General features: G+C 57.1%; 3 protein-coding genes across 8 annotated transcripts; 1 reads left to right on the plus strand and 2 right to left on the minus strand.

Moving 5' to 3' along the window:
* Window positions 1–203: 203 nt before the first annotated feature.
* Window positions 204–10,053, minus strand: LOC144084940 (uncharacterized). 3 transcript variants are annotated; one of them, XM_077613809.1, is made up of 16 exons: window positions 3,925–10,053; window positions 3,725–3,800; window positions 3,541–3,644; window positions 3,131–3,194; window positions 3,024–3,052; window positions 2,899–2,958; window positions 2,651–2,797; window positions 2,367–2,512; window positions 2,123–2,263; window positions 1,792–1,957; window positions 1,455–1,559; window positions 1,252–1,350; window positions 1,097–1,196; window positions 826–953; window positions 736–756; window positions 204–645 (listed from the first exon to the last, which is right to left on the minus strand). In XM_077613809.1, exons 1-16 carry the CDS (start codon window positions 4,054–4,056, stop codon window positions 253–255), a joined length of 1,911 nt encoding a protein of 636 aa, XP_077469935.1. In that variant the 5' UTR covers window positions 4,057–10,053; the 3' UTR covers window positions 204–252. The 3 variants fall into 3 exon arrangements, with proteins under 3 accessions (XP_077469935.1, XP_077469934.1, XP_077469933.1); XM_077613808.1 differs by having other exon boundaries at window positions 204–423; window positions 490–756; XM_077613807.1 differs by having other exon boundaries at window positions 204–756.
* On the plus strand, window positions 4,438–12,958 carry LOC144084932 (PH and SEC7 domain-containing protein 1-like). Of its 2 annotated transcripts, none has more exons than XM_077613780.1 (19): window positions 4,438–5,873; window positions 6,177–7,014; window positions 7,161–7,260; window positions 7,590–7,753; window positions 8,011–8,120; window positions 8,191–8,365; window positions 8,646–8,851; window positions 8,973–9,107; window positions 9,189–9,269; window positions 9,377–9,489; window positions 9,618–9,676; window positions 9,749–9,838; window positions 11,251–11,294; window positions 11,375–11,544; window positions 11,625–11,695; window positions 11,886–12,043; window positions 12,129–12,273; window positions 12,361–12,504; window positions 12,659–12,958. In XM_077613780.1, the coding sequence occupies exons 1-19, from the start codon at window positions 5,368–5,370 to the stop codon at window positions 12,896–12,898; spliced, it is 3,549 nt and encodes a 1,182-aa protein (XP_077469906.1). In that variant the 5' UTR covers window positions 4,438–5,367; the 3' UTR covers window positions 12,899–12,958. The 2 variants fall into 2 exon arrangements, with proteins under 2 accessions (XP_077469906.1, XP_077469907.1); XM_077613781.1 differs by having other exon boundaries at window positions 9,752–9,838.
* A 148-nt stretch (window positions 12,959–13,106) lies between these two features.
* On the minus strand, window positions 13,107–19,110 carry nfkb2 (nuclear factor of kappa light polypeptide gene enhancer in B-cells 2 (p49/p100)). 3 transcript variants are annotated; one of them, XM_077613796.1, is made up of 22 exons: window positions 18,812–19,110; window positions 18,398–18,564; window positions 18,200–18,275; window positions 18,074–18,114; window positions 17,905–18,003; window positions 17,672–17,823; window positions 17,195–17,466; window positions 16,975–17,079; window positions 16,637–16,864; window positions 16,355–16,471; window positions 16,142–16,288; window positions 15,993–16,026; window positions 15,774–15,888; window positions 15,437–15,647; window positions 15,190–15,359; window positions 14,977–15,079; window positions 14,784–14,899; window positions 14,641–14,701; window positions 14,400–14,569; window positions 13,945–14,071; window positions 13,575–13,658; window positions 13,107–13,497 (listed from the first exon to the last, which is right to left on the minus strand). In XM_077613796.1, the coding sequence occupies exons 2-21, from the start codon at window positions 18,500–18,502 to the stop codon at window positions 13,588–13,590; spliced, it is 2,520 nt and encodes an 839-aa protein (XP_077469922.1). In that variant the 5' UTR covers window positions 18,503–18,564; window positions 18,812–19,110; the 3' UTR covers window positions 13,107–13,497; window positions 13,575–13,587. The 3 variants fall into 3 exon arrangements, with proteins under 3 accessions (XP_077469922.1, XP_077469921.1, XP_077469923.1); XM_077613795.1 differs by having other exon boundaries at window positions 13,107–13,514; XM_077613797.1 differs by having other exon boundaries at window positions 13,107–13,514; window positions 18,398–18,440; window positions 18,812–19,106.
* Window positions 19,111–27,110: the final 8,000 nt, after the last annotated feature.

Here is a 27,110-nt window from a genome sequence, read left to right on the forward strand (position 1 = left end):
CCACTTTTTAAACGCAGAATACAACTTGAGTGAAAGCCCCCTTACTGTTCTTTGTGGCTTCGTAAAAACAAACGTACGCTTCCGCCGCCATTTGACCGAAGCACGCGGCTTCTCGTCGGGTCGGGGGAAAACGACAGGCGGCGGATCCCGGACTCCGGCGCGGCGACTACGGGCCGGGTGGCGTTGAGAAATGTCGGCACTGGTAAAGATGGCGAAATCCAAAGCTTTATTGGGAGGTTAAAGACGGGCCGGCTAGGGCCGTAGCGCGGCCGGAAGGAGTTGGCGAAGCAGCCGCTGGAGGGCCCGCCCCTTCTCCTCCTCTTCGCCGCGCCGCCGCTCGCTGAGCTGCAGCCTTTGCCTCAGCTGCCCGTTCTCCGCCTGGAGTTCCTTCAGCGCGGCGCCGGACTCCACGTCTTTGGCGATCTGAGGCGACGAGCGGCATTTCCGTGGGGGTCGTCCCCCCGTACTGAAGCTAAAAAGGCGTCGTACCTTCTGGCGCAGGGCGCGGCGACACGCTTCCAATGTGGCGCGGAGCTCCGAGGAGTCGGCGGCGAAGGGAGCCAGAAAGCGCTGGGCCTCCTGCTGCTCCTCCTCCTCGTCTTCCTCCTCCTCCTCCTCCTCCGCCGCCCGTTGCTGCTCTTCCTCCTGCTCCAGCCGCGCCCGAGCGAGAGACGGGGAAGCCACGTGAGCCAGCGCGCCCACCGCCGGAAGAGCGACAAACGCGGCTGGGCTAACCTTGCCGTCCGATGTCCGCACCTGTCAAAAAAACACGGTCACTTTTGGCCTCCTGGAGGCGAGTCGACGAGCCAGAGCGCTTTATTATACCCGAAAGCCTCGGGGGCAAGTGCGCTCTGTCCGGCGCCGGTGTCGGCCGAGCCGCGCTTCCGCCACCCGCTCGCGTTCGGCCTTCAGCTCGTCCAGCGCGAACTCCGCCTCCACGCTGAGGGGCGGCGCTGTCCGGCCAAAGTCCAAATGTCAAAGGCCGTCTGAGCTCGCCCCCACCCCGGCCCAGTAAAGAAAATAAGTCCTCTCGAAGAAACGGAGGTCCTGGAGTCAGGCACCACCCGTCCCTCCGTCCATCCTAAGGCCACCTCACCCGAGCCGCTCCCGTTCCCTTCCGACGACCCGCGCCCCCGCCGGCGACATCGGAGAAGCTCCATTTCGGCGCTCAGCTCGTCGTTTTGGTCCCTAAGTTCCTGAAGACGGGGCGAGAGGTCAGCGGCGGACGGGTTCGTCGCCGCCGGCTCTTACTCTGCAGCGCCGCTCGTAGTCGTCCAGGAGTCGCGTCGTCTCTTCTTCGGGCCGGAACGTGGCGGTGGCGGCGGCGGCGGCGGCATCTGGACCGCCGCCCTGACGGACGGAACAACCGAGGCACGTCATATCGGCGCCACGTACGCCTGTCGGCGGCGGCCGGTCGGCACGCGCAACGTAAGCGGCGGCGGCGGGCGGCTCACTTGGAGCAGCCGGCGTAAATCGGCACCCAGACGTGCCGCCTCGCTCTGGGCCCGGCTCCGTCGGCGCCGGGCTTCGGCGAGCTCCTCCTCCAGGTCGCGCTTCTCCTGCCCGCCAAACAAGTTTTGGCTTGAAAACCTTCTCGGTCGACGTGACGTACGCGCCATCGATGGAACTCCAACAAAAAGGAAGGTGCGGAAAGAAACATGCCGCAGTGGGACGGGAATCCACGGAAAGGCTCAAGGAGGCAGAAAAAGAGCCCCGGCAAAATTCCTCATGCCGAAGGGCCTCGTTGCAAAAAAAAAGAATGGAGTCCCAGTCCAGAGGGGAGGTGGGCACCTGCTGGGCGCTCCGCAGCTCTTCCCGCCGGCGCTCTTCCCGCGCCTCCAGTCGCCGTCGCAGCTCCCGCCGCTCGTCTTCCAGCTGCCGCACGGCGGCCTCGCCGTCCCGCTCCGCTCGCTGCCGCTCCGCCGCCAGACGCTGGCGGAAGTCCCGCCCCATCTCCCTACGAGAGGGAGGAGCACCCGTCACCGGGCCGTGCCCGCTTCCAACGCTCGTCGACCGAGTTTAGAAGAAAACTAAATTAAACGGTGGCCGAGGCGCCTTCGATGGGCCGGCGACCGGTGCAAAGTCGTCCGGAGCGGGCGGGGGCTTTGAAAACAATTCTCACCCGACGGCGTCGGCGTGCTGCGCCTCGTCGGCGGCGTGGCGCTCGTCGGCCTCCCGGACCAGCCGGAGGTGGCGGCGCTCGGCCCGCTCCAGGTCGGATTTGGCTTTGTCGCGCTCGCCGCCGGCCTCCTCGGCCACGGCCCTGAAAGACGGCGGTGGCGCCGGTAGGACGGTGGCGGCCACGGCAATCGGAGGCCACGAGCGGCATTTCCGTGGGGGTGCCGTCCCCCGTACGAGACGCTCACCGCAGGTGGTGCAGCTCGTCCTTGTAGCTGAGCAGCGCCGCCTGGCGCAGGGGGAGGCCGTGGTCGTCGCCGGCCAGGAGCACCTCGTCCAGGGCCCGCGTCAGGTCGGATAAACTCAGCGGCTCGTCGGCGCTAAAGTCCAGCGTCTGGCGAAAGGCCGTGGGAAAGACAGAAAAAGCATGAGCCCGAATTTGCACTCCCCGATGCCGACCTGCTCACTTGCTGGGATTTCCAAGAATTAGAATATTGATTTTCAAGTGGGAGCGGTCGGAGCACGTACTGACCCGCAGGACGCGGCCGGGGCGGCGGACGCCCTCCTCGGCCCACAGGGCCAGCAGCGCCTCGGGGCGGACGCGCCCCCGGCCGTCGTCCAAGCGGCCGAGGACGGCGGGTCCCGCCGGAGCCGTCCGTTCCTCCGCCGTGCGCCGGACCTAACCCGTGAAGGGTCACGTGGCGACGAGGGAGGGAGAGAAAGCCCTTTCATTTTTTTTTTAAAGCCCGAGGGTTCCGGGGGGGGCTGACGGCGGCTGACCCGGAATGGTGTGGAGCTGCAGACGGGGGCGGGGCTGCGCAGCCGCTTCCCAAATCGCTCCTAGAGGGCGGGACGTTAACGTGACGCCGGCGCAGAAACGACGGCGGCGGCGGGCGGAGCCTCACCCCGGCGCCGTCTGGCGTCCGCTCCTCTCCTGCCGCGGGGTCAGAGCGTTTGGGCCACGACGAAAGGCAAGAGTGGAGAAAAGAAAAAGGAAGAAAAGCAAGCCTACCGTCGTCGTCCGAGTCGGCGACGGCGTCGTCGTCGTCGTCCGCCTGCTCCGAGCCTTTGGCGCTCTGCGTGGCACAAAACCAAAAGAAATGAAGAAATAGATCAAAGAATGACTTTGGAAGGTGCATGAAGACTTTGTTTTGATTTTGGGCCATGGCTTACTGGGTCACTTCCCGCTGCTTTTGGGCTCCCATTGACCGGCCATCATCTAACTACGTTTTGGGGCGCCCGCGTTTCCTTCCCGTTCATTTTGGGGCACCCCGTGGGCCCCATTTGGCCTTCTCCCGGGTCCGTTTCCCTTGCCATTTTTTAGCTTGCGATGGTTTGAGGCCAGCCCAAATCCACCGGAGGTGACCCTAACCCCCCCCCGTCTAAAGAGTGGCCCTCGCCGGAAGCCCGTGGCGGGCCTACCTCGGGGCCGTGGGCCGCTGGCCAGAGCCAGACGTCGGGCCGCGAGCATCGGCCGTATCGTTTTTCGCCCTTCACCAACTTGGGCTCCACTTCGTCGGCGAGCGCTGCGCACACGGACGAGGAGGCCGTCGAGCCGGTCCGGAGAGAATGACGGCTCCGCCCCTCCCTCGTTATCGTGGCTCACCTGGCCGCGGTCGGCCCCCGCCGTCGTCATCACGGTGGCGGCGGTCCTCCTCCGATGGGTCGGCCTCCGAGTGTGCCTGAGGAACAAATGGGTGATACCAAAAAATGCCTTTTTTTCCTTACCCTTTCTCCTCCCCCAAGCGGCGGGTCGACGAGGAGCCGTGCCCGGTGGGCGTGCGGAGACGAAACGCGGCGCCCCACTTTTTCTTCTTGTCGTTCTTCCGCTGGCCAAGACGCACCCTCTCGCCAATCACTGGCAGACATCACGTCCATCGGAAGTGGCTGGGGTTGCTGGCTGGCTGATTGGCTGGCTGCCCACTGAAAGATGAGCATCGACAAATGGCTATGATTTCCTTTCCCAGTGGCTTTCTCTTGGTTTTGTGGTCATTTGGTGCTTGTCGTGGGCCCCCTCGCAGTCCAACTTGGATTGAAAGTCCAAATGTTTGGGGGTTCGGATGTGTTGAGGGTGCCGGTCTCCATGGTGCCTGGGCCGGCCAACCCAAGCACCAATAAAGAAAAATCATGACAGCAAAGTCGGGGGGGCTTGCTAGGCTATCTTTCTTAATATACAAGGACGGGCGCACACGAAAAGTTGTAAAGTTTGGATTGCAAAGTAGGAGGAGAGAGAGAAAGAGATACAGAGTGAGTGAGTGAGAGAGCGAGAGAGAGAGAGTTGAAATCTCGTTCTCCGCTACGTCGTTCGAATGAGACGAGTCGAAAGTGGACGGCTGGCGAGTGCTTGCTTGCTTGCTTGCTTGTTTGCTTATTCTTACCCAACTCCAGTCGAGTGTCGTCGAGCCCTTTCTTCACGCTTTCCACATTTGCAAGCCGCTCTTTTTTCTTTTTCTTCTTCTTTTTCCTCCTCACGTTGACCGACCGGCAGAAGAGGAGATCCGAGGAGCCTACTTCCGCTCTCCTTTCAAAATATATCGCTGGCGAAAGCCAAAGGCGCTCGGCCAAAAAGTATTTCTTGGTTTTTGGAATATACACGGCGTTTGGGCTCTTTCTTTTTCTGTTAGGATTATTTTTCCACTCACTCCTGCGTGGATTCACAATCCTGGGATTGAGTTGCAAATTGTGCATCTTGGAACCGCTTGGGGGAGCCACAGGTGCATACATCACAACCCGCTGCTCCATCGCAGGCCAAAATGTGCACGTCTCAAGCCAAAAGAGCTCGAGGAAATGTGACCCAATCCGTGAAAAGTCACCAATGACGGGGGGTGGGGGGAGACCTTTGTATGCGGGACGCGGAGGACGAGCGTCACTCTGCCTGGATGTGCGTGCGCCCCCGTGTGTGTGTGTGTGTGTGTGTGCGCGCGCGTGCGTGCGTGTGCGCGCACGCGTGTACGTTTGTGGGTGTGAGAGAGCGAGGAAATCCTATTAGCGTTCTATTTGTGTTCCGGAAAAGTAGCACTAAGCGTCTTCTTATCTCTACTAGCTGGGTTTCAAAGTTTGACTTTGGACAGGCCACCCCGCAGAAAAGGATGTCGCGGAATACGCCAAAGACAAAGTACATAGCGGCTCATTTGGGCAAATGAGCACAAGGCATCCAATTCCCTTTTTTGGCTTTTCTCCTGATATTCCCACCTCAACCGCTCGCCCTGTATTTCCTTGATTCTCTGTTGTCCCAAATACTTTAACCACATGTCCCACTCGGCCAAAGTTCTCCACCTGTACGTGGAGGTGAGATCCGCCTCCCAAGAAGACCCGGGAGCCGGCGACCGGAGGAGTGGCCCGCTCCTCCTCCTGCCCCGGCCCCAAAGGAGTCCAGACCCGGACCCTCGGGACCGGTCGGCCTCCGCCGCAAATTTTGAGGACCTGCTTCGAGCTCTGGGCGAACCGGAAGGCCGGCAGACCGGCGGACCCCGTACGCCGCAGATGACTCCGCCGCAGATGACACCGCCGCCGCAGACGACGCCACCGCCCTCGGTCGGGGAAGCGAGGAGGACGTCGGTGGTGACCTTTGGCTACATTGAGAAAGGCGACGTTCGCTGGCAAAATGAGCTCGGGAGAAAGCCACCCGCCAGCCGGCCCGGGACGGGGACGGGGACGGGGACGGGCGCCCGTGCTGAGGCGGGAGGAGGAACCATGTCGCCCTGCCCCATTCACCGCTACCCCCTCACTGGCGTCGGTGGCTCTCCTCTCCAGAGGTGGGTACACGCCCTGCGTAGTAGGTAGCGCCCGCCTTCCATTTCCTTGCGAAGGTTTTTCCGGCCACCCCGCCCAGCCTTTTTTTGTTTTAACCTCGAGCGACCACGCCATCCTTTGACTGCGGGAGATCCTTCAAGTGTTGGAGCCGCTCTCAGTCGAGTGCAATTCTTGGCATCGTCGCGACTTCCATCGGGATGCCCACCACTTTTAAATGATTGGGACGGAACGCTACGCTTAAAGAAGGCCATCTTAACGAGGAGCCGTTGCTCAAGCCGGATTTTTTTTGGCCTTCTCACTCACAGAGAAGCGGTGACTCGAGACGCCGCCTTCCGAGCCTCGGAGGAGTCGGGCTCCCCGGATGTCCGGCGTGGCTCGGGCCCCGCCGGGCCCCCTCCGCCCCTCCGCCCGGGGCCCATCCGCCGCTCTCCCGTCCCGGCCCGCGCCGCCGCCCCGACTCTACGGCGGCGCGCTCCGCTCGGAGACCTCGACGGGGGACTCCGGGAGGTCGCCGACGGGAGCCCCCGGCCGGGAAGGGCCCCGCGTCCCCCCCGGTCCAGCCCCGAGGCCGACGGCCCGCGCCGGGTCCGGAGCGGGAGAGCGCCCTCCGGGGGCTCCTCCCCGTTTTCCGAACTGGAGAACGTGTGGGCGCGGCAAAGTCCCTCTTTGACGCCGTCCCCGACGGAGTCCTTGAGGTCCGTGGGTCCCGGTCCCGGTCCGGGAGAGTCGTCGGCGGGGCTCGGAAGAGGGCGCCCGGGCGAGGACCGATCCCCGGAGGTGGCGAGGCGGAGAGCGCCAGCGCGGAACCTTCCGGAGCCGCGCTCCGGGCCAGAGGTAACGCCTGCCGTCGATGGGCTCTCGCGCGGCGAGCACGGACACCGTGGACCCGATCTTCGCCACGCCCCCCAACTCTCCGCCGGGCCCCCGTCGTCGCCGGTCCGTCGGGACCGGTCCGACTCGGGCCGGGGACCCCGAGGAGGGAGTCGGGAGCGAGAGGAGGAGGACGGACGGGGACGGCCGCCGTTCGCCGGGTCCCGCGGGACCCCGCCGGGGGACGGCGACGCGCCTCCTCGGAGCTCCGGCGGGAAGACGGCGAGTCCGGGGGAATGGGACGCGTCTCCCTGGAGCCGCTCCCAAATCCAGGTGGGGGCTCAGCTGGCGGCCCAAAAATATCCGGCGCCCGCGCGTGGACGTACGGCTCCCACGACTTTGCTCTCCGACGCTCGTACGGGAGCTTGGACGGCGCCGTTTGAAAACCAGGGCGGTGACTTTTTCCATTCATTCGGCAGCCCGGCGCCAGTCCCACGGGGAGTCCGTCCTCCAGGTCGCAGAAAATCGCTCGGGCCAAGTGGGACTTCCTGTTCGGAGGGCAGAGCCCGGCCAACCCAGGTGAGGGAGCGGGTTCTCCGGACGGCCGCTTTTTCACGCTTTGCCCCGCTCTGCCGCTCGGCTTGGAAATCCGGGATGGGACGCGTGAAACCGTCTGGCAAGCCCGCCAAATCAGCCATTTGTCACGGGGAGCGGGGGCGAGCAACATTCGCCGCACTGCTCGATGCTTTCGGTAGTCCCACGCATTTTGGACTACTCCAGTAGTCCCAGTAAAGTCTGGAAAATAAGATAGTCTGGTCCAGAAAATAAGCCGGTCCCAGTGAGGAGAATTCAGGAGACGATCTCACGGCTCTTCTTTCCAAGCCAAATCAGATTTTGATCTTCGGCAGGCGCCGATCCGCCCTCGCCGGGCGAAAGCCGGGCGCCGCGCCGGAAGGTCCGTCCGTTCCCAGCGGAGCCGCCGGCCCCCGCCCCCGAGGCGGGCCTCAAATACGCGGAGACGGACCTGGACCGCGTCCCCTGGACCCGCTACCGAGAAACCGACCTGGACGAGGTGACGTTGCTCCGATCGTCTTAACGACCGATGACGACTCGATTTGAAGCGGCGACGCGACGTCGCCCCTGGCAACCGGGCCTCGGGGGAGGGGGGCCGTGTTGCCAGGGGCGACCCGGGGCCTTTTTCACACAAGTGAGCGCTAGCGATGGCGCCGTTTCGTGCATTGACATTGAAAGCAAGTGGCCACCATCTGTCAGTCAAAAGAGTCTCGGCGGCGGCAAAAATGTCGACCGACGAGGACGATGCAAACACAGGTGATGCGGGCCCAGGAGGATGAGCGGGGAGGTACGTCGGCGGCGGCGGAGGAGGAGGACCTGCCAGGGGCCCCCCTCGGTTTGGACGCCTTCACTCTGCTGCTAAAAGGGTGAGGCGGGGTGGGTTGGTTTTTTTGTTACTTTGTTTTTGGACCGGAAAACTAACCTCCTCTCGAACAGGGCGTCGGGGGCCAAAGGAGCGGCGGCGCCCGAGGGCCACCTGGACTCTTTCAGCCGCCATTTTGAGAGCATCGTGGAGGGCCACCGGGCCAAAGGGACCTCCCGCGGTAGCCTGGACAGCGTGGACCTGCCCGTCTTGGCCTTCGACCTGCCCACGCTCGGCCCCGAGATCCAGGTAAGGTGGCGCGCCTTCCTCTCCCCTCCCCCTACTTTCCGTTGCGCATCCCACCCCGGCGTGGCGGCCAAAAGGCTCGGGACGGAGCGTTAAAGGAAAAGTTGCTGGCGTTCCCAGGAAAAACTCCTCAAAATTGTCCCCACGCAAGCGCTCACGTCACGTCGAGAGGAACGCGGTCTTACCACGATGATGGAAGCCAACGTGGCGCTTTCCGTTGGATGAGCGGCTCAAAGTGCTCATTTGATCACGTGCATTTTTTGGGGGGAACGGATGAACGTAGTTGACGGGCGTGGGCCAGCGTGCTTTGCTCCCGCGGGGCCGGAGCGGCGCCAACAAGATTATCCAGCTGAGCTTCGCCGAGGAGCGTCAGCCGGAGCGTCAGCCGGAGCTGGGAGCCGGCTCGCCGCCGCCACCCCGGCGCCCCGTCCCAGGTGCCGGTTCGCCACCGCCGCCCCGACTCCCCGTCCTCGAACACGGCGTGGCCAGGTCAGTCCTTGGGCGGCGCAAAAGCAGCTCTGGAGCAAGACAAAAAAAAAGCCCATCCGTCCGTCTCCGTTCGGCCCTCCGTGGTAGGCCACCGACGTGGCGCCGTCTCCGTTGCTTTCAGGGAGCCAGCGACGGACGGCGACGGGACCGAGGTCCATGCCGAGGCCGACCCGCTGGCCGCCGAACGCCTGGCCGGACGTCTCCACCGGCTGCGCGGCACGCGCAAGTCGGACGTGGCGCGGCGTCTGGGCGAAAAGTCCGTCCGTCCGTCGAGTCGATGCCGAGCCGATCCGAGCCTAGCCGAGCCTAGCCGAGCCGACCTTTGTGTTGTCGACAGGAACGATTTCAGTCAGAAGGTGGCGGAAGAATATCTCAGCAAGTTTGACTTCAGCGCCCTGACCGTGGACCAGGCGCTCAGGTTGGCCTCCGTCGCTTGGCTTTCCTGGCACGCGCGTCCAAGGGCGCGAGCGTGGCTCCACGCCCCGCCCCAAACGTTGGCCCTCGCTTCGCCCCGCTCCCGCACAGGTGCTTCCTGAGCAAGTTGACGCTGACGGGCGAAACGCAAGAGCGGGAACGAGTCCTGGCTCATTTTTCCAGAAGATATGCGGCCTGTAATCCCGACGGTCCGCTGGCGCAAGGTTCTTTCCTTTTTTGGATGCCATTCGTTTCTTTTGAGGTGCTGTTTTTGGAGGGCCATCTTTCATCTTGACGCCCAGCCTTTTTTGCTTTTGTTTGCCTTTGTCACGTGATTTTTGTCTCGGCTCAGACGGCGTCCACACGCTGACCTGCGCGCTGATGCTGCTGAACGTGGATCTCCACGGCGAGGTGAGCGCCGTCGAGGCGGGGGCGCCGGAGGCCACCCTCCCTCACTCACTCACGCGTGTGACGGCATGGCAGAAGGTGGGCAAGCGGATGTCCCGCGCTCAGTTCCTGGCCAACCTGCGGGGTCTCAACGATGGAAAAGACTTTCCCGGAGACGTGCTGAAGGTAAGGTAGTCGCTCTCGCTCTCGCTGTCACGCTTGCCACGCCACTCCTTTGATGGCTTGGAAAAAGCCTATCCATTCTTTCCACCGTCACCGTCACCGTCGCCGTCAACGGTAGCTGCCGATGATCCATCCGGTCGTCGCTGGCGCCTTTTGCTCATTGTGCTGTGGTGCGTTGATTTTCACACGTGTGCCCAACGAGTAATCGAAGATGGTGACGACAAAGACCCCGCCTCCGAGCAAGCCTCCCACCCCACAGCCCCGCCTCCAAGCCCCCTCCACCCCCCGCCATCTGTCCGCGCGCCGTCATTGGCCCGGAGAAAATGCGCAGTGTGAGAGAGAGGGAGAGAGAGAGGGAGAGAGAAAGCAAGGCGACGAGGAGGGGGAGCGAGAAAGCCAGCGAAAGAAAGGCTCACACATTCACTCACTCACCCCCTCATTCTCTCATTTTCTCATTCCCCGATTCCCTCACTCGCTGACTTGCTCAATCCACCGACAGACGGGGAAACCGAGGAAATAAAGAAAAGACTTGAACCCCACCTCCCCTCAGCACCCTCCCTTTCGGTCTTTCTGGACGGACAGAAGGTAGTTTTGGCCGAGTCTTCATCGCTGTGTTGGACAGACGCGCGACCACGCCCACCTCCTCTGCTTCCAGGAGATTCACCTATTTTTTTTTTTTTTAAATTTTCATTTGCCTTTTTTATTTTACCCAAGGAATTAACCCACTTGTTGCTTTACTCGTTATTTTGGGCTGGGATTATCCTGGTTTTTTTTTGTTTTTGTTTTTTAATGTTCAAATATCGAGGGGTGGCCTCGATGTGGGCGACCGCCAGAGGGCGCCGCTTCGGGCCTACCGCCTGAGGTCAAAGGGCCGAGTTTTCCTTTCCCCGCGTGGCCGTTGAGCCCCGCCCCCGGCCTCGGCCTCGGCCCCGGCCCCCTTTTCGGAGATGATCGGCGTCAACAGCGTCCAGTCGGCCGAGCGCTCGCGGCGCTCGTGTTCGGCCCGCCGCGCCGGCCACTCCGGGGAAGGCCAACCCTTCCGTCGCTCCAGGACGCCGCGCTCTCGCTCGCTCAAGCCGCTGGCCTTCCCCGATCTGCTGGGACAGACGCAGGACGAGGCGCCCAAAAACATCCACCAGAAGAACAAGCAGAAGAAGCAGAAGAACGAGGGCAAGGGCAAGGTAGAAGTTTCCCTTTCGGCCTTTGGGTCTCGGACCGCCCCGGACAAACGCGTCGCGAAAGAAAAGAGGAGTCGTGCGTATCGTGCCAAATGCCAACTTTTTTCCCCCCCAAAAATACAAATATTTTTGAAATCTCGCATTGATTTGGTGCCGGTGTGGAGAATATGGAAGCTAGCTAGTCGCTGGACCACCAGCGTTAGTTTGAAGAGCGCTGACGCCTTTCTCGCTTGCCAGGCGTCGTACTCGTCCATCAAGAAGGACAAACTCCAGTGGAGCGCGTGAGTGAGTCACTGGCCACCAAATGGCACGCCAACTGGCGCCACTTCCACCTCATCCAGTCTTTCCGCTCTCCCTCCAGGGACGAGGAGGACGAGTCGTCCAGCGGGGCCACCAGGGGCGGGCGCACGGACGCCGCCTCCCGCACCATGAAGCGAGGCGGGAGCGCTCGCCGCCGCCTGGCCGACGGCGAACTCTACAAGAGCGGCTTTCTTCTGCGCAAAGTCCACGCCGACGCCGACGGCAAGAAAAGTAGGGGGTGGGACGTCGCCGCCGAGGGGCTCCGTCCGTCCGTCCGTCCGTCCGTCCGTCACTGCGATTGGCTTTTGCAGCGGCGCGGGGCAAGCGAGGGTGGAAGTCCTTCTACGCCGTCTTGAAGGGTCGCGTGCTCTACCTGCACAAGGTGAGAACGTTCGCTGGAGCCAAAATCCCATGAGCGACGAAGCGCAGCTCATTTCTTTTCAAACGGTGGTCGTCGCCCCGAATTGGACTGGCCTAAGAGTCGCTGCCGTAACCGCGAGCGCTTGACGCCGTTCAATAATGGAAGGCCGGGCTAAGGCCGGGCTAACGCCGGGCTTTCCGTCCACGCGCAGGAGCCGCGCGACGGCGAGCGCGAGCTGACGGAGGAGGACGCCGAGAAGGCCGTTTCGGTGCATCACGCGCTGGCCGCCAGAGCCGTGGATTACGTCAAGCGCCCCGACGTCTTCTACCTGCGCACGGCCGACTGGAGGCTCTTCCTCATGCAGGCGCCGTGAGTCCAAAAGAGGCCAAAAGAGGCCGGCCGGCCGGCCGGCGCCGCACGCTACAAATTCCCTTTCTTTATTCTTCGTCCCCAGATCGAGACGGGACATGCGCTCTTGGATCACCCGCATCAACGTGGTGGCGGCCATGTTCTCGGCGCCGGCCTTCCCGGCCGCCGTGGGCTCTCGGGAAGGCTTCGCTCGCCCGCTGCTGCCCGGGTCCCTGACCAAGCTCTCGCAGGTGAAAAGCCGGTCCCGTCGCGCACGCGCGCGCGGCTCCGGCCTTTGGTGTGGCGCGCCTTCCAAGGTCCGGTGTGTGGCCACGCAGGAAGAGCAGGCGGCGTCTCACCAGGCCCGCTTCCGGGCGGCGTCCTCCGAGCTGGAGAGGCTGCTGGGCGATCGGACGCCCCACCGCCTCAAGGGTCAGCGGACGGACGAGAACGGAGCCAGACGAGAGTACTTGGAGTTCGAGGTGGGTGGAGTGGGCCCCGGGTCGCTAAGGGTGGCGTTACTTTCACATCATATTACTGGGCTTGAAGTCAAAAGACTCCATGCTATGCAAATGCAATCCTGCCCCCGTCAGAAGGAACCGTGGACTAAATCCCACCTGTGACTCCCCACCTTAGAAAACGCGTTACGCTACGTACGCTTCCTTGCTGCGCGCCAAGATGTCCGCCGGCGAGGAGGACTTGGCGGCCTTCGAGGAGCGACTCGTGGAGGACGTCGGGAGCGGTGGCGGCGGCGGCGGCTCACCCAAAGCGGACGCTGTGGAGAAGACCCGCGGTTCCAAGAGGGTCTTCAAGGGGGCGTCCACCCATTTGCTGTGTGGTGATGGCGAGCCAGAAGAAGGGACCCCTGCCCCCTAACCCTAACCCAAAGCCGGTGGCTCGGTAAAGCTGTTTATTACATTAAAAAGGAACAAAGTGTCTGGGCCCTGCTCCACCACGGTATTAGAGATGCATTGCTTGTATTTTTGGACTTTGCCTTAGCGAGTCCAATGAAAAAACTCAAGTGATCCACTCGCCCCGCCACCACACAGGTCAATTGAGAAAAAAAAAAAAAAGACAGCAAGTCTCCATGAAGAAGAGCTTTCGCTCCGTAATTTATTCGCAACAACTTGCTAATCATTGCCCATGCGAGTGTGCTTTCTTCCTCGCCCCTCACATTGAATAGAAGCATCATGTCCAGTGCCCTCTGCTGGTCACATCAACCACACGTAAAGAGAGGCGCAGCTCTTCTTTTTACAGGGTTGTTTTTAGTTTTCTATAAAGTCTTTTTCGGGTTTTCTTTAAATACTCCGATCGGAGACAAACTAGAAAGGGACAAAAAACACAAAAGGCACGCCGCCTTCCGAGACACCGTATTTATTGAGGGTGGGCTCTACAATATTGCAAGGTGCGTTCCTCTTTCCTCTGACTGTCCGTCCGTCCGTCCGTCCGTCCGTCCGACCTTCCGAAGACTCCCCCTATGATATCATCTCAACTGAAGAAAGGCCAAGGTTGGCTTCGGCGCAAAAGAGGAAGTCGGGGCCGGCGTGGTCACCTGCTTTTGTCGCTCAGCGATCGGCCGCCGGCGGACGCTCGTCTTCTACGGGCTGACTGCCGAAGCCGCTGTCCACCGTGCATTCTGACCGCCGCGACGGAAAGTCCACCGACGAAGAAAGGGGCGGGGAAGAAAAATGGGAGCCAAAGTGGTAAGATGATGGGGGGGAAAATGTTACCAAGTCCTAAAAGTCAGCGCTCCCAAGTCCAGAGCTTTTTTCAAGCTCTTTCTGTCGTTACCCTCAGGTCGCTCGACAATGGGTGGAGATTTCACGACAAAAGGAATGACTGTTCTTCTCATTCCAAGTCCTAAGGCTACGTGCTGACACATTTATTTTCCGCCGGCGGCGGCGGCGGCGCTTTTCCTTCACCTTGTCGGAGTTTGTCGGTCGGCTCGTCGTCCGGGGGGCGGCGGCGGGCCCGCAGCAGACGGACGCCGTCCACGACGCCCAGTTCCTCCAGCGCCCTCGCGGCGTCTTCGGCAGGACCGCCGGCCAGCTGGGAGCGGAAGTGGGGTTGTTTTGGGTTGGTTTTTTTTTGTGCCATTCCACACGCGGGCCGGCCGCTGACGGGCGTCCCGACCGCGACTGAGCCGTGCCAATCGACGGGATCCGGCCGCTCCGTTCCATCGACTCGCGCGCCCGTACGAGTCAAAGGAAAGGAAGCCTTTGCGACGGCCATCCATGGGCGAGCTGGCTCGGGCGCTGGCCAGCTCGCCCAATGAACAATCCAACCATTAGGCCCCCATCCAAGTAGCCCGTTTGGCTTCGGGGTGAATTTAGAAAAGCGACACCCCCGCCGACCCGGCCCCGTTTGACGCGCCCACCTGGTAGTGTTCCAGTAGGCTTTGGTAGGGGGCGGGGCTTTCCCCGTAGAGACGGGCCAGCGATCTCATCCCCAGCCGCTCCGCCAGCTGCTTCCAGGGGACGGCGGCGTCCTCCAGGAGCGCCGCCAGGCGCCGCAGCGTCTCGGCGTCCAAGCGCAGACGCTCGTCGCCTGGGAGAAACGTGGCCTTAACTTTCCAGGACCATCAAAAAAAAAGATTTGGGCCACGGGGCGAGACCGACCTGGGTCGTCCGGGTTCTTTGGCTCCACGCGTCGATCTGACGCCAGCAGGAGCCTCCTGACCTGCGGTGGGCGGGGGGGGGGGGGGGGGGGGGGGGATCGGGGGCTTTTACTCCAGGCGCCACCTTGTGCTCCGCGACGTTACCTTGTGACATTTGGCCAAGTCGGAGGGTGCGTGGCCGGCCGGCGGTCCCCGCGGCTCCCCGTCCTCGTCGGAGGCCCAGACCAGTGGCTCGTCATTTTGCGCATTTTTGTCGGCGCCTGCGGGAAAGGGTTAGGGTCAGCTCGGGTGCGTGTCTGCAAGCCTGCCGGTCTGCCGGTCTGCCCGCCCGCCTTACCGGCGGCCAGCAGCACGGAGCAAAGTGCCTGCGCGTCGGCAGCGGCGGCCAGGTGGAGAGGCGTGTTTCCCCCGAAGGTGCGAGCGTCCACGTCCGCCTTGAGCTGGAAGCGGAAGAGCGCTTTGATCGCGCCGCCCGTTTCGACATCGCCGGACAAAAGGCCCGATTTTTAGGGCCGCTTAAGGCCGAGCCCGCGGCGAGCCGTGGACGTACCTCGGTGACCAGCGTGCAGGCCACCTTCAGCAGGTTGCCGGCGACGGCCAGGTGCAGGGCCGTGTGGCCCGCCTTCCGCTCGGGGGCGTCCACCCGGGCGCCGCTCTCCACCAGGAGGCGGAGACACCTCTGGCCGTCCCGACGGACCGCCAGGTGGATGGGGGACGAACCTGAAGCGGCGAAGGCGGAGCGGGAAAGACAAATATGGACCCAGCGCGGGCCCGGACGCAGGCTTTCTTCTTCTCACCGTGGTAATCGGCGCCGGTCAAGAGGTGGGCGCGTTCTTCTCGGCCCAGGCCGGCCAGGATGACGCGCAGCGTGGCCGCGTCGCCGGCCAGCGCCGCCAGGTGCAGCGGGCAGCGGCCGTCCGCGTCCCTGGAGCCCGGGTCGGCCCCCGCCTCCAACAGGGCCTGGGCCTGCGCCGCCTGACGCGTGGACGCGGCTAGGTGCAGCGCCGTCTGAGCCATTCAGAGATAGAGGGCATAAAAAGAGGGCGGCCCCGGCCCACGGGGTCTCCCGAGAATTTACGGGCGTGGCCGGCCAGGAAGGGCCACCGCGCTAAAATGACCGCCCTGTTGGCCTACCTGGCCGAGGCGGTTGGCGGCGTCCAGCGCGCGTCCGAGTCCCCGTCCCAGCAGCGCGCGGATCAGCCGGCGGGTGAGGTCCGTCCTCCGGCGCAGGACGGACAGGTGCAGCGGACTGAGGGCGTCAGAGAGGGCGGGGCGTCAGAGAGACGGGGCGTGGGAGAGGCGGGGCGTCGGAAGGGAAGCGGCCAGGGGCCGCCGACCCGCTCGGCCACTGACGTGTCTCCGCCGGCGTCCGGCGCCACCAGCAGGTCTGCGGAGATCGCGCCGTGACGCCGGTTAGGCTTGGATCTTGGGATCTTCACGTACCTTTATCAAATGCCGCCTACACGGATCCAAAATTCCGGACACTTCCGCTTTGCGCTTACCCGTACACGGCACTCGGCCACCTTTGGGGGAGGACCCGTCGTTGGACATCCTGGCCCCTCCTCCGTAGCCGCTTCCCGAGTAGAAAACTCCTCCTCCTCCTCCCGCCGCCGCCGCGCCGTCCGCGTATCGGCCAAAGTGAAAGGAACCTGAAAAAGAAAAGAAGGGACGGTGGGCTTTCCCCTGGAGCTTGGGCGGAGGGGCGGGGGGCTCACCGTCCGTGGGGGCGTAGCCTCCCGCGCCGGCCCCACCCCCTCCTCCTCCAGCCCCTCCCTGCCAGGGGTCGTAGTGGGGGAGGGGCTTCTGTCTCTTCCTCAGCACCTCCTCTTTGTCTGAAGTCGAAAAAGGGGCGGGATCTTTTGAAACGACCTTTGGGCCAGGACGGAGAAGACCGGAGAAGACGAGGTATGCGGGCAAATGGACGAAGGAAGGAAGGAAGGAACGGATGGACAGATACATAGACAGACGGACGGACGGAAAAGCCATTTGCGTAGAACCTTGCACGTGGGGGATGTACGTGAAGTGTTTGGGGTCGCTGCAGTCGCCCGCCTTTTTGCGCTTGAGTTGCAGGAAGACGGTGACGGAGCGCTCCACGTCGGCCTTGTGGTACGGCGGCGTCTTGAAGACGATGGCGTACTGCTTGTGGACGTCCGTGGGCGCAAAGTCGGCGAAGGCCTCCCAGCCGCCGTCCTCCTCGTCCTCGTAGAAGCGGATCTCGATGTCATCTGCCCGAGAGGTAGCGCAACCAGGGCCGTGGTCTTTGCCCGAGTCCCCCACGGGGGCTTCCCAAAGCCGGCCCCTTCCCAACCCGCCGCCCGCCGCCCGTCGCCGGCACCTTTCTGGACTTTGTCGCAGAGCAGGAAGATCTCGTCCCCGCCCAGCACCGACCCGCACGTCTTGTCCATGCGGGAGATCCTCAGGTTGGACGCGTTGGGAGATTCTGCCGGCAGACGGAGGAGAGTTGGAGGGACGGGACCACGGGACCACGGGGCGCGACTGGCGCCGCGCCATGCGGCACCACGCGGCGCCACCGGCACGACTTGCACCGCGCTCACTGCTGTCGTAGATGGCGTGGGACACCACGCCCTTGAGGGCTCGCGTGAAACCGCCGTCGCTGTCTTTGAGGAAGGCGCTGAACTTGAGGCGCACGATGTTGAGGTCCACCAGCTTGGCCAGCTCTTTGGCCTCTTTGCTCAAGGCGCTCTCCTCGCCGGCCGTGGGCTGGGCGGAGCCTCCCCGCCGCCGCCGCCACTCCTCGCGAAGGCGCCGCGTCAGGACCTCGGCCACGCCCTTCTTGGTCACGTGCAGGATGCCCAGGTTGCTGAAACTGAGAGGGGTGGCGGCATCAGGACCGGGAAAAGACCAGCACCGCCTAGTGGCCAAACTTGCGATAGGAACAAAGAAAAAGTCTAGCGGATGGAGGGAGACGTTCGGCAACTGCCGGCCGGGATTTATTATTATTTGTTTTTTTCCATCCCGTATCGGGATTCATACGAACGAGCGCGTTGGGAAAAATGGACGAGGATACTGACGACGCCGTCAGGTCGTTGGGTCCGATGTCCATGGTGCACGTCCCGTTGTCGTTGCAGTGGCGTCCCACCAAGCTGTGCGCGTGCACGCGCGGGGGGTCCGTGTGCGTCACCAGCTGCACCTCCACGCGCGCGTGACCCACGTAGTTGTTGATCTTAAAAAAAAAAAAAAAAAAGGCCAGTTGGAAGAAAAAAAAAAAATACGGCAGGACAGACAGATGGACGGCCGTCCTCACCCTGACGGTGGGGTACGTCCTCCTGTTTTTTTCGCTGGAGGCTCCCGGCAGACCCCCGTGCGACGGGCCCTCGCACTCGTAGCGAAAGCGAAAGCCGCGCTGCAAAAAAAGGCCCGAGCGGGTGAGCCGGCTTCGCGCCTGGTCTACTTGCTGGCCGGACGACACTCACCTGTTTGGGTTCCTCGATGATTTGGATGTAGGGCCCGTGTGCTGAAAGGTCAAGGAGAAGCCGCCACGTTAGCGCCGACGAGCTCCCGCTGGAAAGGGAGGGAAGCGTCTGACGTTTGGGTGCTACCTGTCTCGGGCACGTAAGCTTCCGCCTTAACGTCGACCGGTGGCAGGTACTCGTACGGCGTCAAGTTGAACTGGTACTGAGACGGTCCGTCGTGGGGAAAGAAAAAAAAACAACAACCTCAAAAGTCACGTTATCGGATGAAAGTCATAAACAAGTATAAATGGAGTTGTTTTCTTTCTCCGACTCCATCTTACTCACATCGTTGTCGTAGCCGTTGATCAACTGCGATTCCGTCATCCTGCTGCGCGTGGACGCAAAACAAAGGTGACTTAGTACCAATGGGCCAAGGACATTTAGTGGCATTGACGCTAATGGACGTCCACTCCATCGGTACTGGGAATGGACGTCTATGGTCGTCAGTGGCACTGAAACCAAAGTGGTATTATTGCGATTAACGTGACGTCTGTTCCAATTCTGGGCGTTCATCCTCCCAATGAGTTACTATGTACAGTGTAGTGGTTGGAAATCTCAATACCAATACGCACAGTGTCGAATTGGCTGCTTTTATTGTCATTATACAAGTACAATGAGATGTTTTGCATCATAGTATTCGGGTTCATCCATGTTCTATGTGATTGGATTAAAAATGACCACAAAAAAAAGCCAGTTTACCTGCGTTCGCTTGTTGTTGAAAACAGCCAAAGTTGACAGAAAGCAAATGTGGAGCATGGAAAAGATCGTCGCTCGGAAACAAGCACCTCTGCTTCCGGGACGCGCTTTCAAAATCACGGTTTTTGGGGGGTCACGGCGACCGTTGCGCGCATACTCTAGTTCCGATTGTGCCGACTGATAAGGCTTTATTTCACGGCTCGGTTACGAATGAAGCGTTTGCCGGAAGCTCCGTCGACGGACGGGATCCTAAACTATTCGACTTTGGATGCAATTGACCATGATTTTGAAAGGAAAAGCCAGGCGCCCTCCGACGGAAGCGGAAAGTCGAAGAGGGAAAAGATTGCCATGGCAACCGCCGGCCTGTCAATCTCAGGCGGAAAGCCCCGCAGACGAGGGGGAATTCCGAGCAGCTAAAACCCTCCCACCCGCGCAATGCAATGCCATGTAAGGTTGTCGCCGCAAGAGGGCAACATTCTGCAAGTGAAAACAACGGCCAGCTTCTCGGACGTTACACTTTGATTAGTTTTACATCATCGTACAATTATTATAGGCCACCGGGCATTGCCGGTGGGCCTGTAAAGCTATTTGTTGATTTTTTTTCATGACGAGATCAGTATTATGCATGCCATCAAATCAAATCATATAAAATCAAAAGCCTTTATTCTCATCATACACAGCTATGTATAATGAAATTGGTGGTGCTACTCCAAGCTTTTCAAAGTGTGTTTTCCCAGTTTAAAAAAACATAAATAGTAGTATAAAGTCACATCCCGGCTAGGTGAATTCTAAAATATTGCAAAGATGTCTAAGATATTGCACATTGTTATTGCACACCCCAAAGTTATTGCACAGAAGGTATTGTGTGTGGTGCTAACGCAAGTTCAGAGTCCTGATGGCTGTGGGAAAAAAACTGTTCTTAAGTCTATTTGTCCGTGCTTTGTGAGAGAGACCTGTAGCATCTGCCAGAGGGCAGCAGCTGGAACAGGTTGTGACCAGGGTGGGCTTGCTCCCTGACAAACTGCTGAGGTAGCAAGGGCTGGCAATGTCATCCAGTGAGGGCAGAGAGCAAGAGAAGCCCATGATCTTCTGGGCAGTGTTGATCACCCTCTGCATGGCCTTTCTGTCTGCTGCCTTGCTTCCAGCATACCACACACTGTAATGCAGTATGCCAGGATGCTCTCCACAGTGGCTCTATAGACGGTTACCAGAAGCTTAGTGTCCAAGTGGTTCCTCCTGAGTACCCTGAGGAAACAGAGTCGTTTCTAGGCCTTCTTCACTACTGCCGTGGTGTTTGTAGACCAGGAGAGCTTATACGTGATGTGGACCCCCCAGGAATTTAAAAGGACTGGACCCTGTCTACACATACTCCATTTATCAGGAGTGGGGCCAGATCTGTGCTGTGTTTGCCAAAGTCCAAAATGTCTTTAGTTTTCGTGGTGTTTAGTGTGAGATTGTTCACCAGACTCCACGAAGACAGTTTGTTGATCTCATCTCTGCAGGCCGACCCATCCCCTCCTGAGATGAGTCCGACCACAGTGGTGTCGTCGGTAAATTTGATGATGGAGTTAGACTGGTGGCTCGGTGTACAGTAGTACGTGTCCAGGGAGTACAGAAGAGGACTCAGTACGCAGCCTTGAGGGGAGCCAGTGCTCAGTGTCATGGAGGAAGAGAGGTGGGGACCAAGTCCAACAGTTTGTGGACGCTTGGTTAAGAAGTTCTTTATCCAGTAGCAGATGGAAGAGGATAGTCCAAGGTAGGAGAGTTTGTCAGCCAGAATGTCCGCTTTTATCGTGTTGAAGGCTGAGCTATAGTCAATGAAAAGCATCCTCACGTAGTTCCCATGGTGCTCCAGGTGGCTCAGTGCTGTGTGTAGAGCTATGGTGATATTAGCTATTAGCTATTTGCTCTATAGCAGGGGTGGGGAACCTTTTTGACGAAGAGAGCCACAAACAATTCCTATTTTCCAATGTTATTCCTTGTGAGCCATACTACCAATTTAAAAGTCAAAATACATACATGTAAATGAGTGCCTTTTCATTTTTTTTTAGTCATTTCACCACTTTTAAAGTGGAAAAAAATGAATGTTTTTTAAAAGATTCTTATGCTGTTGCTAATCAATGAGAGGATGCATTCCAGAAGAGTCTACTGCAAAAAAATAACTATTAAAGCAGTTCTAGATGTAATATCTCAGTTCTGTCACCAGCAATTTCCATATTTTAGCTCACAGGTTAGCAAAGAGCCAGATGCACCCATCCAAAGAGCCACATGTGGCTCCCGAGCCATAGGTTCCCTACCCCTGCTCTATAGGCAAACTGGTCAAGGTCAACAGAGGGAGGGATTGTATTCCTGATACGGCGGGCCACCAACTTTTCAAAGCACTTCATGATCATAGGCGTGAGTGCAACAGGCCTATAATCATTCAGGCTGCTAAAGACTCCATCGGGGTGGTCAAGCTGCTGTTTGTTTACGGCCGCTAGCAGGAGGCTAAGTGCCGTGCTAACGTTAGCATCCGGTGGGATGTAAACTGCCATTACAATGACAATCGTTAGCTCTCTAGGTAGATAGAAGAACCTGCACCATACTGCCAATAGCTCGAAATTCGGGGAGCAGTGAGTGTTAATGATCCTACTGTTGCAGCACCATCTGTGGATTGCAGTCAGGTGCTTCTCTTGCCCAACCCCAGCTGCTTCAACTTCGTCAGTCAGCTCGGTCGGTCGGTGCTGGATGGCTGGAACAGAAAAAGCTGCCAAGCTGCCCCCACCCACAACAGGCCAACCCCCGTTGATGCAACTTTGCCAGATATGTGTGTGTGTGTGTGTGTGTGTGTGCGCGCTGGATGGCTTGCAAAATGAAAAGCTGCCGGGTATAAACTGTCAAAGCCAGTTTAATTATTTATTTTTTCACCTATTTCAATCGTGGCCCATCAGAGTGCAAACTTTTGACCATTGATGAGTGAGTGAGTGCCTCAAAGAAATTGAAGTATTGGACAAATGAAGAAAAACGTAGCATCCCATAAGACTAGGCATTTATTTAACAGGGCTGGGCAAACTAAAAAAGGCCAAAAGTGAGTGCTTTGGTTTCAACTTCTAAAGAGCAAACTTTCCACAATACTAGTGTCCTAAGAGTGCAATCAGTGGATTGGCGTCAGGTGCTTGTCGCAGCCCAACCCCCGTCGCTTCAAGTTTGTCAGCTCAGTCGGTTGCTGCTGGATGACTTGAGCAAAAGCAAAAGCTGCTGGAGCACCTCCCCTCCCACAGCGGCCCAACCAACCCCCGTCCATTCAACTTTTTCCACCTATGTATGTGCCTTTGTCACCTTTGCAAAGCCACCCCTGTCTGGTATCAACTGTCAAGAGCCAATTTAAGACTTTTTTTGGACCTATTTCAAACGTGGGCCTTCAAAGTGCAAACTTTTGACCATTTTCACCCATTTAAGAGCACCCTGATGAATATTTCACCTATTTTGTTATATACACAGCTGTGTATGATGACAATAAAGGCTTTTGATTTGATATAAAGGCGTCGCATCCCATAAGACTGGGCTTTCATTTCAAACGATTCCACAAAATGTAGGCTTTCATAAAGAGCAAGGCTTTCCGCAATACTAGTGTCCTGCGAGTGCAATCAGTGGATTGGCATCAGCTGCTTGTCTTGCCCAACCCCCGTCGCTTCAAGTTTGTCAGTCAGCTCAGCTCGGTGGCTGCTGGATGACTTGAACGGAAAGCTGCTCCCTCCCCACCGACACCGACCCAACCCCCGTTGATTCAACTTTTTCAGCTATGTCTTTGCTGAATGGGTTGGAAAACACAAAGCAGCCACTTCAACACTTTTTTTGGACCTATTTCAAACGTTTGACCATTGAAGAGCGAGCGAGCGCCTCGAAGAAATTGAAGCGTTGGACATATGAAGGATGACAAAGCATCCCATAAGACTAGGCATTTATTTAACAGGGCTGGGCAATTTTTTAAAAAAAGGGCAAAAGTGAGTGCTTTGGTTTCAACCTCGAAAGAGGAAAGCTTTCCACGATACTAGTGTCCTGCGAGTGCAATCAGTGGATTGGCGTCAGGTGCTTGTTGCGCCCAACCCCCGCTCCTTCAAGTTTGTCAGCTCGGTCGCTGCTGGATGGCCTGAGCCAAAAGCAAAAGCTGCTGGAGCACCTCCCCTCCCACAGCGGCCCAACCAACCCCCATTCATTCAATTTTTTCACCTATGTATGTGCCTTTGTCACCTTTGCAAAGCCAGCCCTGCCTGGAATCAACTGTCAAGAGCCAATTCAACACTTTTTTTTGACCTATTTCAAACGTGGGCCTTCAAAGTGCAAACTTTTGACCATTTTCACCCATTTAAGAGCACCCTGATGAATATTTCACCTATTTCGTTATATACACAGCTGTGTATGATGACAATAAAGGCTTTTGATTTGATATAAAGGCCTAGCATCCCATAAGACTAGGCTTTCATTTCAAATGATTCCACAAAATGTAGGCTTTCATAAAGAGCAAGCCTTTCCACAATACTAGTGTCCTGCGAGTGCAATCAGTGGATTGGCGTCAGCTGCTTGTCTTGCCCAACCCCCGTCGCTTCAAGTTTGTCAGTCAGCTCAGCTCGGTGGCTGCTGGATGACTTGAATGGAAAGCTGCTCTCTCCCCTCCCATCTTCCCTCCCACAGCGGCCCAACCAACCCCCGTACGGCCATTCAACTTTTTCACCTATGTATGTGCCTTTGTCACCTTTGCAAAGCCACCCCTACCCCTCCCTGGAATCAACTGTCAAGAGCCAATCCAAGACTTTTTCTGGACCTATTGAAAATGTTGGCCATCAAAGCGCAGACTTTGGGCCATTTGGACTCATTTAAGAGCACCTTTGTTGAATGATATTTCACCCATTTCATTCTATGCAGCTGTGTATGATGATAATAAAGGCTTTTGATTTGATATAAAGGTGTAGCATCCCATAAGACTAGGCTTTCCTTTCAAACGATTCCACAAAATGTAGGTTTTCATGAAGAGCAAGCTTTCCACAATACTAGTGTCCCGCGAGTGCAATCAGTGGATTGGCGTCAGGTGCTTCTCTTGCCCAACCCCCACTGGTTCAAAGTTTGTCAGCTCAGTCGCTGCTGGATGGCCTGAGCCAAAAGCAAAAGCTGCTCGAGCACCTCCCCTCCCACAGCGGCCCAACCCCCGTACGGCCATTCAACTTTTTCACCTATGTAGTATGTGCCTTTGTCACCTTTGCAAAGCCACCCCTGCCTGGAATCAACTGTCAAGAGCCAATTCAAGACTTTTTTGGACCTATTTCAAACGTGGGCCTTCAAAGTGCAAACTTTGGACCATTTTCACCCATTTAAGAGCACCCTGATGAATATTTCACCTCTTTCGTTATATACGCAGTGGTGTATGATGACAATAAAGGCTTTTGATTTGCTATAAAGGCGTCGCATCCCATAAGACTGGGCTTTCATTTCAAACGATTCCACAAAATGTAGGCTTTCATAAAGAGCAAGGCTTTCCGCAATACTAGTGTCCTGCGAGTGCAATCAGTGGATTGGCGTCAGCTGCTTGTCGGAGCCCAACCCCCGTCGCTTCAAGTTTGTCAGTCAGCTCAGCTCGGTTGGTGCTGGATGGCTAGAGCAAAAAGCTGCTCTCTCCCCACCCATAATGGCCCAACCCTCGTTGATTCTACTTTTTCACCTACTATGAAGACCCGAATAATCATATGCCTACGATTATTTTTTCAACTCAAATTTTCGCATGCCTACGATTATTAATTTTTGCCTCAATTAAGTCCGTGCAGCAGCAACATTGTTCTATGTCATTAACTTTCTACGTGTAAAGCACGTGCTGTTTTTACTAACGTACTAGTACTAGTAAGAACGTGCAATGTCATACCTGTCAACCTGGGCCAATTCCTCCCCGTATTAATGATTGGAATTCCCCATATTAAGCAATAGAAAACCGTACAAATGCAACGCGGCTTATATTTACTCACATAGGGTGCACGTAAAAGTGTTATGGTCGCGCCGCGTTGTCGCGACGCGACCGTGAATGTATTCGGACCCAAGCACTATGACTCATAGCTGCTTAAATAACGAAACAGGAAATGATTTAATCATTTCCTGTTTCGTGTGAAAGGGGAAAGTGTGTGCGCATATCATGCTTAAAGCATGACAATATTAGCAGTTGACGATGACGTTTTCGTCTGCTACCAGTGACCGAGACCATCCGGATTAGAGCCGAAATGCGTCAAACGAGATCCGTTTTACAAAAAACGTACTTTAAAAAAATCCCGTACAAAAGTTGTTATACGGCGTACACAATTTGAAATGATCAAAAAACGTATAAGTTCACAGGTATACAATTGCCACTGGTAGAGTTGCAATATACATTATAAACATTCCATCATAGCTTTTAATTCTATGCATCGAATCTGTTTAGACACTAATTATCTCGTGCCTACTAATATTCATTATTTTTGGAATTTTCCACTGCCTACTATTATTCCAGTGCCTACTATTATTCGGGTCTTCATAGTAGTCTTATGGGATGCTTTGTCATCCTTCATATGTCCAACGCTTCAATTTCTTCGAGGCGCTCGCTCGTTCTTCAATGGTCAAACGTTTGAAATAGGTCCAAAAAAAGTGTTGAACTGGCTGCTTTGTGTTCTCCAAGTCATTCAGCAAAGACATAGCTGACAAAGTTGAATCAACGGGGGTTGGGTCGGTGTCGGTGGGGAGGGAGCAGCTTTTCGTTCAAGCCGTTCAACAGCGACCGACTGAGCTGACAAACTTGAAGCGACGGGGGTTGGGCAAGAGAAGCACCTGACACCAATCCACTGATTGCACTCGCAGGACACTAGTATTGTGGAAAGGCTTGCTCTTTATGAAAGCCTACATTTTGTGGAATCATTTGAAATGAAAGCCTAGTCTTATGGGGATGCTAGGCCTTTATATCAAATCAAAAGCCTTTATTGTCATCATACACAGCTGTGTATATAACAAAATAGGTGAAATATTCATCAGGGTGCTCGCTCTTAAATGGGTGAAAATGGTCAAAAGTTTGCACTTTGAAGGCCCACGTTTGAAATAGGTCAAAAAAAGTCTTGAATTGGCTCTTGACAGTTGATTCCAGGCAGGCAGGGGTGGCTTTGCAAAGGTGACAAAGGCACATACATAGGTGAAAAAGTTGAATGGACGGGGGTTGGTTGGGCCGCTGTGGGAGGGGAGGTGCTCCAGCAGCTTTTGCTTTTGCTTTTGCTCAAGTCATCCAGCAGCGACCGACTGAGCTGACTGACAAACTTTGAACCAGTGGGGGTTGGGCAAGAGAAGCAGCTGACGCCAATTCACTGATTGCACTCGCAGGACACTAGTATTGTGGAAAGCTTTGCTCTGTCCAGGTTGAAACCAAAGCACTCACTTTTGCCCTTTTTTTTTTAATTTTGCCCAGCCCTGTTAAATAAATGCCTACTATGAAGACCCGAATAATCGTATGCCTACGATTATGTTTTCAACTCAAATTTTCGCATGCCTACGATTCTTATTCGGGTGCCTACGATTATTAATTTTTGCCTCAATTAAGTCCGTGCAGCAGCAACATTGTTCTATGTCATTAACTTTCTACGTGTAAAACACACGTGCTGTTTTTACTAACGTACTAGTACTAGTAAGAACGTGCAATTGCCACTGGTAGAGTTGCAATATACATAATTACAATGTCATACCTGTCAACCTGGGCCAATTCCTCCCCGTATTAATGATTGGAATTCCCCATATTAAGCAATAGAAAACCGTACAAATGCAACGCGGCACATATTTACTCACATAGGGTGCACGTAAAAGTGTTATGGTCGCGCCGCGTTGTCGCGACGCGACCTTGAATGTATTCGGACCCAAGCACTATGACTCATAGCTGCTTAAATAACGAAACAGGAAATGATCATTAATCATTTCCTGTTTCGTGTGAAAGGGGAATGCGTGTGCGCATATCATGCTTAAAGCATGACTATATTAGCAGTTGACGATGACGTTTTCGTCTGCTACCAGTGACCGAGACCATCCGGATTAGAGCCGAAATGCGTCAAACGAGATCCGTTTTACAAAAAACGTACTTTAAAAAAATCCCGTACAAAAGTTGTTATACGGCGTACACAATTTGAAATGATCAAAAAACGTATAAGTTGACAGGTATACAATTGCCACTGGTAGAGTTGCAATATACATTATAAATATTCCATCCTAGCTTTAATTCGATGCATCGAATCTGTTTGGACACTAATTATCTCGTGCCTACTAATATTCATTTTTT

The sequence above is a fragment of the Stigmatopora argus genome, chromosome 11 (assembly GCF_051989625.1).
Source record: "Stigmatopora argus isolate UIUO_Sarg chromosome 11, RoL_Sarg_1.0, whole genome shotgun sequence".
NCBI lineage: Eukaryota > Metazoa > Chordata > Actinopteri > Syngnathiformes > Syngnathidae > Stigmatopora > Stigmatopora argus.